Source organism: Oryza brachyantha, chromosome 4, assembly GCF_000231095.2.
Source record: "Oryza brachyantha chromosome 4, ObraRS2, whole genome shotgun sequence".
Taxonomy (NCBI): Eukaryota; Viridiplantae; Streptophyta; class Magnoliopsida; order Poales; family Poaceae; genus Oryza; species Oryza brachyantha.
The window spans coordinates 12,633,450-12,648,015 of NC_023166.2; the positions used below are offsets into that span (position 1 = coordinate 12,633,450).

Sequence of the window (14,566 nt, forward strand, 5' to 3'; positions counted from 1 at the left end):
TATAAGACAAAACGAAGTTCAGGGCTAACACAACTGGATCCCAGGCACAATCATCAAAGAAGCAGCTGTACATTGATCAAATCATCTAGGATAAGATAGATAGCCAAGAAAGAGCTTGAGTAAGCAGAGGGGCCATACATCATGCTACCGAAGATTCACAAATGACAGGTTCAGTCATATAATGCTTGGCATACTGACATTGCATTTTGCACGGTTGCACCCATGAAGAACGCTCCATGGCCCATAGGAAGGAGGAGAAGGAGGAGGAAGAAGAACTCATATTTTCAGGCAGCACTCGCCTCGGACCAAACGATCGCATCTCCGGCTCGGTTAAACGACACCACCAAACTCAATACAGCGCAGCGCAATGCCGAAGCAATCGGCCGGGCATGCGGGGGAAACTCGTACCTTCTCCTCCTCCTCCGACTCCGACGCCGAGATCGATGGGGCGTCCGCGCTCCGGGCAGCAGCAGAGCAGGCGACGCGTTGGCGCGCCGAGTGGCAGCTCCCACCGTAGCCTGCCTGCCTCCACTCCCCCGGGTCGGGTCGGGCGCCGGCCGCGGTGACCCTCATGGCGGCAGGTATTTATGCTGGCCAGATTCCCCCGCCCGCGTCCGGGGGCGTCGCGACAACGCTGGCCGCCGCGGCTCGGCTCGGGGCGCGGCGCGGCCGCTGCTCCATCATTGTTACCGCCGAGGCGACGGCCGCGTATATTCTTCGTGCTCCACGGGAATTACCGGCCGGTCGGTCGGGAGGTTGTGGTCTCCGCTGGTACTCTTTTTTTTTTTTTCCGTGTTAGAAGAAGTAGTCGTCGTCTGCTAGATACGTACACGTACGTACGTCCCACCAGACGCTACCGAATACGGACGTGGCGACAAAATTGATGCGTTGGCATAAACAAAGAACAAAAGACACAGGATCTTAGCTCTCGTAGACTCTCTCTAGCTAGCTACGTACAGAGACGCGAACATAAAAATGAGTTAATTTATTAGATGATAATCTCGATGTTCTCCATGAAGCATCTAATGATTAGTACAACCACCATGCTACCGTACTTTCCGTGTAACCATTCGGCATTAACATATTTTGCACTCTAGAAGTCTGGATTGCTTTGACACACATGCACACATTCTTAATTGTCCTGCTTCCTCCCATGAGCAATTGCCCTACCATTAGCTGACACCGAGATATATAGAAATGAACCTTAATTTGCAAGGGCCAAACAGACAAGAAACGGGTGTCAAACGATATATTTATTAATAAAAAATAATTTCTTAATAAAACTTTTATATACATATTCCTGACGGTTTAAAAATCAAGTTAAAAAATAAACTTGGATGAAAAACTCTAAAATTAACTTTAAATTTAATGTTGAAAATTTAAACTTAGCTTATAAACATGAGAAGAAGCGAAAAAAAAATCTCACGAAGCATTTGCCACTGTCGTCCAAACCAAAGGGACGCCTTCTCCGAATGAAACACCACGAAATTAATTAGCACCCCAATCACGGCATATTACAAGCATCGAGTTCGCATCTTAGACCAGGCAAAAAAAAAACCGTCAAGAGTATGAACTGCTCGAAATCGATGATCGATATGGACATGGACGCAGCCAAGCCAAGCCACGCAACGCGTATGCAGGTGCGTCGTGCACACCGAGACTCGTTGGCGCGTGCTTTTGGACGCGATGCAGGGGACGCGGCGGAGCGCGCGGGACGAAGCCGCCGCGTACGTAGCTGTCGATCGGGACGGCGCGCGGCGGGCGGCGGCGGCGGCGAGAGAGATCAGCAGGAGATATGCCGCCGGGATGCTGGTCGGATGCTCGTTTCATTTTTTGGGCGCGTCGCCCGTGTGTATCCTAGGTGATGTTTGGTTTGGGAATATATCGGAATCATGCTTTCCGTGTTATGGTTTATCCAATGCCTTTGTATTCCGGGGGCCTTGCTTAAGCTTAAGTTCGAGTCACTTGATTTGTTAAGGGAAATCTCTCTGGGCGGATCGAAAGGGTGGTTATGGATTCACCATTGAAAAACGTACATCAGCTTAGCTTGAGCCTTATATGTCTATAGCTCTTTAAAAGAAGACGGTGACGTTGGTGGTGAATGTTTTTTTTTACCAACTAGTTTATTTTAATTTTAAGAAGTCGTTTTACATGTTATCAATATATTATTTTAGCTATAGAATACAGATTTACTATGCAAAACTATCTATAAGGATAAAATTATTTGAAAAATCTCACCATTTACATATTAACACATGCATAATTCATTTTCATCCACAGCAAAGCAAGTTAGGGTAAGAAAAAAAATAAAAATCAGAAAAACATTATTTATTAACATATGCAACATATATTTTTTATTAATTTTATATTTATATGTATGTCATATTTCTTTTGTATATATTGTATGTAATATTTATGATAATTTAAAAAATATGTAAGTTGGACCATCCATAATAAAAATCTTGGATACACCAACATCTCTCTTACGTTATTTGTTTATTTCAACAAACATCCTATGTTGAGCTTTCTGACTAATCTATATATCATCAAGATGTCAAAGACATCAAACTACTAGGACTCCTGTAAACTACCAGAGAAGCACTGATTCACTGTCCCATACAAGTATACAATCGTTTTGATGAAGCACTATAATTACGATAATGCCAACATCCAATTCTAAATGAAAAATCGGATGCCCGTATCACCTCCCCATTTCTCTCTCCTTCACTCCTCTGCATGCATGGCACAGTATGCCACTACTTCATAACTTCTGCATGCAAAGGCTGCAGCTTCTCAACAACCTGCACGATATTGATAAATATTTAAATATATTTTCCTTGTAAACTATTAGTCTGATCAACGATTTGATTATATCACTGTGTTTGTTACAATTAATTCTTTTAAGAAATATCAAATATGGTTATATTTATATGAAAATATTATTTTTTAGTGTCTCATGCTTTGTCTTTAATTTTATACAAATATATTGATGTTTCATCGGTCGATGATGAATGATGTTTCATATGTAAATGTTTTAATTCATAATTTAATTATGTTTAAATGTTTTAATGCATTGAAATACTTTTTGACGTAGTGGTGAAACATTTTTCTAATAGGAGTGAAACATCAAAGATCAATATCATATCAAAAAACTAAATGTTTCATACCCTCAAGAAAAAAAATTTACAAGTGTGATTTAATAGTGTTTCATCCTTTCATAGTTGAAATATTTTAAGTGAGAAATAAAACATCTATTTTATATGTGATAAAATAACACTCGATTTTCTGCAAACAATCACCTGGTTTTATAGCTGGATCCCTATAATTGGCCTATTTGGTAGCCTGCTAACGGGCCTAAACCCAGTGCAAATTTATGGGCCCATAAATTATCTATGTTGGGCCAAGGACCTGTTCGTTTGTATTTACGATTACTAAAGTCTAAACTATTTGTTTCTTTGAATTATTAGAGGCTCGTATTTGTAAGGCTAAAGTTTAAAATGTCCTCGAATATTTTAGGAGTAATAGACGCTGAGCTGGGTAGTTGTTTTGGAGTACATAAGAGCAGCGGATCGTTATTCATCCAATACTATATAAAAACATCGGTGCAAGAGCTTATCCAATTATAGAAAATTATAATAATGTAGGTTTTACATTATACTATCATCGTCCTAAAGTATAATTATACTATAATTCTTTATATATTATTTAGCATAGACTAAAGATATATCAAAATATTATCTTTTAAATATTTTAGTAGTTAATTTTTAAATTTTGAATTTATTATTTCCTAACATTTGATTGGCTCTACAATACATAAATTATAAAATTTTAAATCTGTTAAGACGATTATATTTTAAAAGAGAGGAATGAATAGACTGTTAGTTAATCTTTTCGTTTATGTTTATTCTTATAAACCAAAGTTTAGATCTGATTTTGGAGGGGTTTTTTTACGGGAGTTTATTTTACATGATTAACTTCTAGTAGATCACTTAGAGTAGTATATAAAAGTTTTATTTATAAATTATTTTTATTTATAAATATGCGTTTTAGCCATTTTGCAATACACACTGCTGAGGTGGGCCAGTTTTCATACTGAAATTCGTACGATTGAGCCCATTACGTTACGCCTGTGGAGACGACGAAAGCCGGCCTCTCCTCCTCCTCTCCCCTCCGCGATCCGGCCGCCGCCGCGCGGCGCCATTGCTACTCCTACCGCCCCTCATTTCCGGCCGCTCCTGTCCCCCCCCCACACACACACTCCCCGCTCCTCTCCCAGCTATGGTCTGTTGTACGACCCGCCACCACATCGGAGAAGCGCGGCGCCACCAGCTACCACATGGGGCGACCTCTCAATCCCCTTCTTGTGCTTCCAGGTGAGTCTCCAACCTCCGGTACCCAATGCGCATGGAGATGCCAACCATTTATTTTTGATGCTTGAGCTAGCAGTAGCAGACATGCGAACCTGAATCTCCTGTCATTTGTTGCTTTTAGTATTTATTTAGTTACTTGAATTCTTTTAACAAGACAATTTCGTGTGCTCGGTAGCCTTTAGCCTGTAGGCTGTAGGCATTGTGGACACACTTTTCTCCTTGTATCACAACACTGCATGATTTTTGGCTGTACATTGTCTAATCCTTAAATGCTACCCCTCTCTATTTCAATAGAGGATGCGTTAACTTTTCATCACACATTCTCTTATTTTAAAAATATGCAAATATACGAAACCTAAGCTGCAATTTAAATATATTTAGTAATGAATCTAATCAATACAAAATAAATGAAAATTACACAAATTTTCCGAATAAGACAAACGGTCAAACATATAACAAAAAGTCCACAGCGTCATCGATTAAAATACGGGGGAAGTGTTGGACGCAATTTCTCATGTCTAGCTTTCATTAGATCATTCCCTTTTGGATACAAACATACGTACCCATTTGTATTTTTATTCATTTCCAAGTTATGTACATATAGTTAAGAGATAAATTCAGACAAACATTAAGAGCGAAATTTGTTTACTAGACTAAATCTATGAATTTAACTCATGTAACATATATACTATTCCGATGCTCAACAAGAAAGGCACTGTGTGCAACTGTTTTCATCCTCATTTCATTTCTGGAGGAACTTCTTGAACCAATGGGCCGAGTTCTTGGGGTATCTCTTCATCCCATCATTGTAATCCACAAAGTTTATCCCAAACCGAACTGTGTAGCCGCTTGTAAACTCAAAATTGTCAAGCAGCGACCATGCAAAGTACCCCTTCACATTTGCTCCATCCCTATGGAGGCATAATAGAATAATGCATTGTTAAATAGCATCTTAAGTTGTCCACTGATAACTGAGTGTCTGAATGGATGTTCTGACCTCATAGCACTTAGCAGGGCGAGAAGGTGCTTGTGATAGTATTCTATCCTGGTATCATCCTTCAGGGCTTCCTTAAGTGGCATGGACTTATTATTGACTTCATCAACACCTTTGTGATGTAAAAGAATAAGTAAGATTCATTTGCTTATAGAAGAGGAGAATACCTTTTTTTTTTTTTGTAAAGCTAGGGAAAGAAAAATTTTCAAGCCCTATATGCACCACTGGTTATATTGGAAAAATATAACCAATAGGTGTTATAGACTTATAGTAGCACTGGTTTGTCCGTTTGAACAAATATATGCTGAGAAATTGCAGGGCTATATGTTTATTGCAACCTACCATTCTCAGTAATGTAGATGGTAGGATTCCCATAGTTCTCCTTAATATAAAGCAACAGTTCACGGAGCCCTTGAGGGTAGATATAAAGCCAAGGCGAAGCAGCCTACAGACAAATTATTTATAGAGTTTAATCTTGTCAACTGATCAATTTATTTTACTAATAGTTTTTTCTGTCAATAACAAAGTTCTAGATCTAGATCACCTGAGGACCAATGAGAGTTCCATTTCGCTTACCTAGCACAATTGGGCAAGGTTAACACAGGTAGCATTAAAAGATATTAGATACATATATCTAAACATGTTGTCAAATATTCATGATGATATAATGTGGAATACCCTCATGTTTGAAAATGTCGGCTGTATTTTCTGTCTTCACACACATTAAACGTATATTGAAAATGGCCAGAGTAATCATAGCCATTATATTCGATTGAAGCACTCCACATTCATTTCACTGTGCAAAGAAAGCAGGGATACTCATGGAGCATGAATTCCACTTTTCCGAATAAAATGGCAATTGACAATGCTGCAGAGGTTATGCTATGAACTACCCAAATTTTATACTTCTTTTGATATGCTGTGTTGGGCACTTGCCATATTGTATTCATGGTTCAAATGTACAGAAGAAGTAGACTGATCCATGAATATGTTGACTCACCTGTAATCTTAGCTTGGATATCAGTATTGTAGCTGTTGCTAAGGCCATACGATGGAGGAACATTATAGACATAGCTTGAAGAGTAGTAGTTAAGTCCAATGAAATCAAATGCACCCTTGATCATTACAGATTGTTCTTTTGTAAACTTTGGCAAGCGATTTTTAACCAATTCTCTCATGATTAGGGGGTAGTCTCCTCTAACGAGAGGATCCATAATCCTAGAAGAGATTGCATAGTTAGAATCTTCACTCCTAATGATGAGATTATTTGGGGCACAAAGAATTTACCATCCAAGCACGAAGTCTAGAACACGTCTAGCTGCATCCTTGTTGGATTTGGATTGGGACAAGGGAACATACCACTGTGAATCCACAACTATTCCAATCTTCCCCCTTTGTAAGGCCTGCATTTGACAAGCATTGTATCGTTCATTGATCAGGGTGTAACGGTTCGAGTGCTGAACCCAAATCCTTTCAAACATAATTAATACTACTAAGCATTCAACGTGCATGCATGGTCAGGGTTTTTGTTGTTCCTTATAACAATACTAACAACAAATGCATATCTATAATAACAATCAGGTTCGTATTATAATTTGAACATTATGTAGTAAATGGCAGAAGCCTTGGATATATCATGATATTCAGGATATGGGCAATGTTTTGTACTGACAAACTATACCACCAGGACACAGCTAAAACTGAATGTCAAGCTATAAATAATCGTGAATAATGAATCTTACCTTTGTCGATCTTCGATTTAAATCATTACCAGGGATGAACTGTGACTGCCTGACAGCTTCATCAGTGAACTGATATTTCTCTTTGTACAACCGAACAGTTTCCGCATGGGCAAGTAATTGATGATGGCATGCAGTGTAGGGCTCCCTTCCTGAATCTCCAACACTGCATTTCCCCATCTCCCAGGGTGAACACCGGCCTGGTGCCGAGATGCCAGATGCATAGCCATAAGAGCAGAAGATCCAGGGCTCATTGAAGGTGATCCAATGTTTCACACGGTCACCAAACTCTTTGAAGCAGATTTCAGCATAGTCCTTATAGTCATTTCTGCAGCAGTTCTTCAGAGTCGGTAACTTTAACAACTTTTCTTAAGTAGCATTAAGATTTTTTAGCTGAAAAGACTATAGGAAGGGAGCATTAATGTGGGTAGTGCCAGTGTAAACTGGGCTTATGTTCTGCCAAGCAAAACCTGTCCCTAACTTCCCCTTCCTTATATTGCAGTAAACACTATTCACAAAGAAAAAGGGGAAGTGAACTCCAAAAGCTACTGATATTGAAATACTGGGTATTTTAATTGATATGCACGACGATGTTGACAATAATTTTAATTGAAGTATGTAGCACGGTCCCTAGTATTTGTGGAAACAGTTATTCACCTGTAGGCTTACCATTACACTATCCTATCTTACTGAGTTGTGTTTATTAACATGGTTAGTTGACTTAATTCCCAATTTAACCTTTCCAGATTAAACTTCTGATATATTTAAGCAGCAAAGTGATCTGAAGAATTGTTGACTTACATGATATTAGGGCTAAGAAATCCTTTATATTTATCTTCCAGTGCCTGAGGTGTATCATAATGGAAAATGGTAACAAATGGTTGAACCCCTGCAAATGTATAAGACTAGCTAAATTTCCTTGCTTTGCTACGGATAAAAGGAAAAAAAAACATCATAATATTTCCTAAAATAAATAAAAGCATATTTATCATGAAATATGTCGCCCAACTTTTTTGCCATAGAGAATACTCGCCTTAATCTAATTTTATATGTGACTATCTATTTGGATTTAGTTATTATGTGATATTAAAAAGTTCAGGGTAATATGTAAAAACTATAACGGTACTTGGTGGGGTAGCATATTCATTGCTACTACCGTTATGGTGTTTTTATAGGAGTATAGATTTTTTTTGACCGATATATATAAGATTATTTTTCATCTTGAAAAAGGAAATCTGGCGTAGCAAGGGATGAGGCTAATGGTTGTTACAAGTTGCATCTAGCCACTGAACTTGAAAGTAAACATTGAGGACTAGATATGCATACCTTTCAATAATAATTCATTGATCAAATTATTGTAGTAGTTGACGCCTTCTGTGTTGACTCCACCGCTCAGACTTCCATCTGCCATGACAGTGATATTTTAACTCCTTGTGAGTCACCTTGAATGTTGAAAAAGATAAGCAACAGATTGTACTTGGAAAAAAAAGAGAGTATCTTCAGAAATGGTCAGTTTTTATCAGGTGTATGACAGTATGCAACTGTGCATTAAGCATTATATATATATATATATGTATCAGTTCTGATAGATATGATCACGCACTTGGAAGAATTCTTGACCATGAGATGGAGAACCTGTATGCATCCATTCCCAGCTCCTTCATCATGCGCACATCTTCCTGCAATATTTCAGGATGTGAGTACTGAGTACTAAATTAGTCCTTCTGAAGGAACCTTATAATTGATCTCTGAAGCGACTGTGGCAGAGGCAAACTGCCATGCAAAATGTTTTTATATCCGATAGAAACAAAGAAACTAACCGAAACATGGAGTGCATGTTTAATTAAAATCCATACTAAAAGTCCACCAAAAATGGTCAGCGCAGCTACTTGAAAATGCTATTGCTGCTAATACCTTGTAGAGATGGTAGGTGTTGTCAGCCACATCCCCGTTGCTTTTATCAGCGATTTTTTCTGCCAAATTGGAGAATCGTCAATTCAAATTTTTTTTCGAGGGAACATGATTGTCAATTCAAAAACAATATCTCAATGCCTTTTCTTTCTTGTCAATTACAGTTAACATGCCTGGATGCTGATGCGTGAAGGTGTCCCAGATGCTTGGTCCTCTGCCCCCCTCCGCGGCGCCACCCTCGTACTGCATCAACGGCCAATTCTTCAGGTTTCAGATCCGAAACACGTCGTGATTAGAAGCAGCTAATGTACTGAAAATGCTTGTTATAGGATTAATCTGAGAATTTCTAGTTATTCCAACCGTTCCGCATTATAAGACTTTCGAGGTTTGCTTAGATTCATTTATGTGCTGATGAATCTAGACACACGTATAAAACATATACATTGATATATTAATGAATCTAGATAAGCTCAGTAAGTGTGGAATGGAGGGAGTACATACTAATTCGAGAATTTTTTTTGAGTAATTTGAGCATTATTAGTATCAATCGTTTGCTGGTTACTTACATCCATCCATGAAGTTGATCGATCAAACATGGAAGAATATCCCTTTCGGGAGAATATAAAGTTATTAACATGATAAGGAGGAAGATGACAAATATAGAAAAGAGATATAGCAACATACGTGTATCATCTTTGATGTCGGTAAAACATTAAAAATATGATTATAGAGAAGTTATTGATATTTACATGGTAGAATGTCAGGGTCATCCACTGAGAGATTTTTCTATATATACCAATAAATAACAACAAAAATGAGACAGTATGATTAGTGAGATAGTTACTTTAATAAGCCGCTATAAAGAGAATGAACGTCAACTATGTAAAAAGAGGACCTTAATTTTTTATATGGTTGTGATAGAAAATTGACTGTTTCATGAGTCTATTGAGAATGTGCTGACGTTGGGATCTTGAGTAGGAAACAAATGTTTTTTTCCTGGTTTTCTCTGGGAGGGAGCGTGCTGCATATTGGAAGGGAGATGGAGTAGACAACTACGCTTTCAAATAGTTAAATAGTATTAATGTTTTTAGGTAGCATCGTTACCGTACAGGACCTTAATCTCTCCCCTGGTTTTAGATCTACATTTAACGGTTCGTCTTATTTAATTTTATTTTGCAAATATATAAAATTCTCCCCCTGCTTTTAGATCTACATCTAACAGTTCGTCTTATTTAATTTTATTTTGCAAATATACAAAATTATAAGTTATTCTTAAAATTACTTTAATAATAAATTAAATTATAACAAAATAATTAATAATTATATAATTTTTAATTAGACAAATGGTTAAATGTGGATCTAAAAATCAATAGCATCAAATAAAAAATAGAGGGAGTAATATTGTTGAGGAGATTTCGAAACTAATGTTGCACTAGAATTGGCAATGAGTGAGACATTTTCAGTAAGGTATGTTGAAATTTTAGGTTGATTTAGCATCAAAATATACAAAACAAACACATCAACCATTTCGTGTGAGAAGAATATTAATTATGTTAAGTGTTTGTCCACATTCATCCCTACATCCTTTATATTTAAGGATGGATGCGATATTATATTTCATCTACTTACGTATAAATATAAACTTTAGCTTTCAAATCATTACATTAATAAAACATGCATATTCTAACTATTGAAGAATATTTGTTGAACCTGCTATACAATCTTAAATCTAGTTGCGCAATATGTACGGGTCACCGTGCCACTTTATCTAGATTCCCTCATATATGTTTTTCATGTGAGCATGTGTATGCACCCGCCGTCGTTTCAACTTGTGACCATGTCCTTGAGAGAATTTAGTAGTTACTATAGGCGGCCGCTTTCATCAAAGTGTTTCTTAATATCTCCTAGGAAGCATTGGCGGAGATAGAGGGTGGTCTCAGGACCATCTAAAAAATTCAGTTTAAGTGCATGTATGTATATATATATATATACATATATATATATATATACATATATATATATATATATATGTGGTCATACTCAACAGAAAGTATAAGTATAGACGCTGTTAAATCTCATGTGAATGATATGTATATAGTTTGTATTTTCTGTTAAAAGAGAGCAGAAGATGAACCCCTTGGGGAAGAGTAAAATATATTTTATTAATATATATAAGAGTGAAATATATTTTATTAATATATGTAAAATAAAATTTTAATTAGTTTTATATCTTAATTATATATATTATATTAATGATAATTAAATAAACTAGGTAAGTTGCACCGCTCGAATAAAAATCCGGGTTACACCGCTGCAAGGAAGGGCGCCGTGGATCGGTGGAAGCTTGACCTGATAGGACGACGAGGACGTCCCGAAGATGAACCCCTTGGGGAAGCTTCTCCGGCTGATCGCCGGCGGCAGCTCGCCGGCGCCATCGCAGGCGACGGCCAGGAGGACGACGACGACAAGACCACTGGACATCACCATCGCCATGTGTCGACGATGTCAAGTGAAGAAGTGTGCTCCACAACACAAAATAGCAGCTATGGATTTGGTGACGGCTCAACGGCTCCTCCCGTTTTTATAGTGACGGAGCTGCAGAATGCCATCGTATCTGGACCTGGCTGTGAACAGCGGAATGATGGTGGCAAGAGTGACCTGACATGACAGAGACCCATCCTCAGGAGGACTAGTCAGACCAAATTCGGAAATAATTCAGTGAATCGTCGACTTCGATGTGCACCATCGTGTTAACCAAACGTTAGACGACAGTATATATGTCTCTGCATTACCGTGTGTTTTTAAAAGCTAAACAACACATTTAAAAAAAAGTTATATAAATATATATCTAGTAATCTAAGAACGAAGACTGAAAAAAAAAGCAGGTTATGCGCTCAATTGCCGGATCTTTCTTGTTTAACGTGAGTGGCATCCCAGAGCAAGTAAAATAAGTGAGATCTAAATGAGCTATAGAAATTAATATCATGTCTTATTTATACTTACGTGAAAAAGGAGAGGAAAGAAGAAAAAAAAGATGGGGTGTCAATTGGTTATGATTTGGCTATCTCCGCACAACCCAGAGAGCAACTAGCTGAATTTGTCATGCAATTTTTCGGATCGATATGAAAAGGAAACGTTATCCACAGGAGGAACAAGACCATGAGATATGCTCAAATTTAGTTTTTAAGCCGTGGCATTTAATTTGATGAAAGCTGAGTGCAGGAACAATAATACAATACGCAAGTACGTCATCGGATCGTATCCTTGTGTTTTGCAGGCCAGGATGTGCACACGCAGCGGAGTGGAACTCTTTGCTCAACCATGGCGCAGATTAATTATATTTCTAAGTTTGTAATAACTAATACTCGATTAACTACGCTAATGACTTTTTCTTGTCTGGTGTGTGCGCTAATTAGTCCAATGCAACCTGCACTTGTGAACGCGCCCAATATCTTTACAAGCCCATCGTTAATTTAAACCATGGTCGTCGGTGTCAGCGCAAAAGGAAACAGTTTATTGCGATTTTGACAAATATACGCTTTTATCTTTTACTTATGTTGTACTTACGAGCCAAAATTTAAATATATAGCCTTAAATTTAAAGTTTATTTTGTGGTTTTTTCTAAAGTTTATTTTCTAGTCATAACTTTTAAATCGCTAATAATATATACATAAAAAATTATTCATAATCTATTTTTTTTATAAATATGTGATGAAAAAACTAAACAATCACCTATGGACGTGCCAACGACCCAGTCTTGTCGTGGAGTTACTGCAAACATTATTTGGATGAACACAAATCACTGCCGTACCTATCATCGATGAAAAATATCAGGGTTCATAATGCACTGTTGTCACCGGAAGAAGGTGGTTCAGATTCTCTTAAAAAAGACAAAAATCTCCAAAGGAAACTTCTACTAAACGTCTACACGCTGTTTGTCTTACATTTTTACTATATACACAATATTCTTTGCGATATAAAAACCAAAGATAAAAAAAACTTTACTGAAAAAATTTAAAAATTAACTGTAAATTTAAAGATAAAAATTTAAAATTTTTGTTATAAGGGTAAGCAGAAATAAAAAGACGAGGGTGTTTAGTTCTATCTGCATCCATTATATTTAGAGCTTTTTTAACATCTTTGAAAAAGTACCTCAAGGTACCATATTTTTAGTGTAAAAAGTGTGGTACCTTGAGGTATCAAATTTTTTTACTAAGATTCTTTGTACTTTGAGGTATTTTTCAAGAATGATAAAAAAACCCTTATCTTTAACAAATTTGGATGGTGGGTTCAAATATTGTACTCCAGTACTTTCGAGGATCTTAAAATCCCTCACCAAATAATCTTTTTTTTTCTCATGCACGAGTGACGAGTCCTTTTTAGCTGTTCCACTTATCATTTATTAGTTATATTTAACTTGTTTTATCCAGCATTTTTATAAGGGGTCAGGTCTAAGTACCCTTACATGTTGTTGGTTATATATATTCGGCTTCAATATAGAGGCTAGGTTTCAATCCATTTTCTAATTTTTTTTCAACTGCAGAAGCACAATTCACACCAATGTCATCTCACCAAGTCTACATAATTCAACATCTCAAATGAATCATTAGGTGTTAATTTATTTTGTGTGGGAGTACAAACGAAGGGAGTTACATGTGGAACTACGACGCGATGATAATTTTGCAGCCTACGATGTTTTTTATCTACAAATAAAATAAACGTTTGGGTGTTAGAATACAATCGATCTGCTAACTATAAACCATCCTTTTGCAGGTGCCCTTGCCAGCTGAAAATGCTCTTTAGAGCATCTCAAAAGCAGTTCAATAAGAGTTCCAAAAAGTAAATATGACATCCTAGATTAAAAATATCTCTCTAACAGTTGCCCAAAGCAGCTCCTAATTTTTTAGCATTCCCAAATATCCATGTTCCATGAACCAAATTTAGGTATCCTGACGGCATCCCCAATCTGAAAAATCCCATATTTTCTTCTTGTGCCAACTCCAACCACGTTGGTCTGCATTTCCGAGCCATGGGGATCTGATGATGTGTGTGGGGGATGCATGTGTGCGCCTGTGATTTGAGTTTGGGTTCAGCAATAATCATCTGCAATCTAGTTTCTCCTTCTTAGATTGACTAAACGATTAGCTAATTAATTAATTAGCTCCAGGTGGCGCAAATTGTTGTGTCATCCATGGCTCAAGCACTCAGGAACATGTGTCCAATTATGTCCACGTGGCTAACCAACAAATTGTAAGATTCAATTTTAGGGCTTCTCTCGGAGGAAAGGGTAATTTTTGGACCCAAAATCTTTTTAGATGATCCCAATACTGAGTTTTTGAGAGTTAGATATTAGCATTCTCCTAGAGATACTCAAGGGTGGCATGGCCCGCTTGCAAAATGACAATTACGTCGTTCTAACTCTATCATCCTATCCTAATGACCGTATGTCATGTCACATAAAATGTTTTCTAGGCAGGTGTTTTCATAACAACTCCCAGTGGATGTTAGGGTTAGGGCATAGAACTGTAATACATGAAATGAAAATATACTTT

General features: G+C 37.4%; 1 protein-coding gene across 1 annotated transcript; it reads right to left on the reverse strand.

The window, feature by feature from the left end:
• Nucleotides 1-4,879: 4,879 nt before the first annotated feature.
• On the reverse strand, nucleotides 4,880-11,551 carry LOC102720512 (beta-glucosidase 10-like). The gene is made up of 13 exons (XM_006652341.3): nucleotides 11,364-11,551; nucleotides 9,188-9,257; nucleotides 9,018-9,076; nucleotides 8,707-8,782; nucleotides 8,430-8,507; nucleotides 7,905-7,992; nucleotides 7,107-7,431; nucleotides 6,652-6,767; nucleotides 6,365-6,582; nucleotides 5,909-5,940; nucleotides 5,707-5,809; nucleotides 5,368-5,476; nucleotides 4,880-5,281 (listed from the first exon to the last, which is right to left on the reverse strand). The coding sequence occupies exons 1-13, from the start codon at nucleotides 11,505-11,507 to the stop codon at nucleotides 5,113-5,115; spliced, it is 1,587 nt and encodes a 528-aa protein (XP_006652404.2). The 5' UTR covers nucleotides 11,508-11,551; the 3' UTR covers nucleotides 4,880-5,112.
• Nucleotides 11,552-14,566: the final 3,015 nt, after the last annotated feature.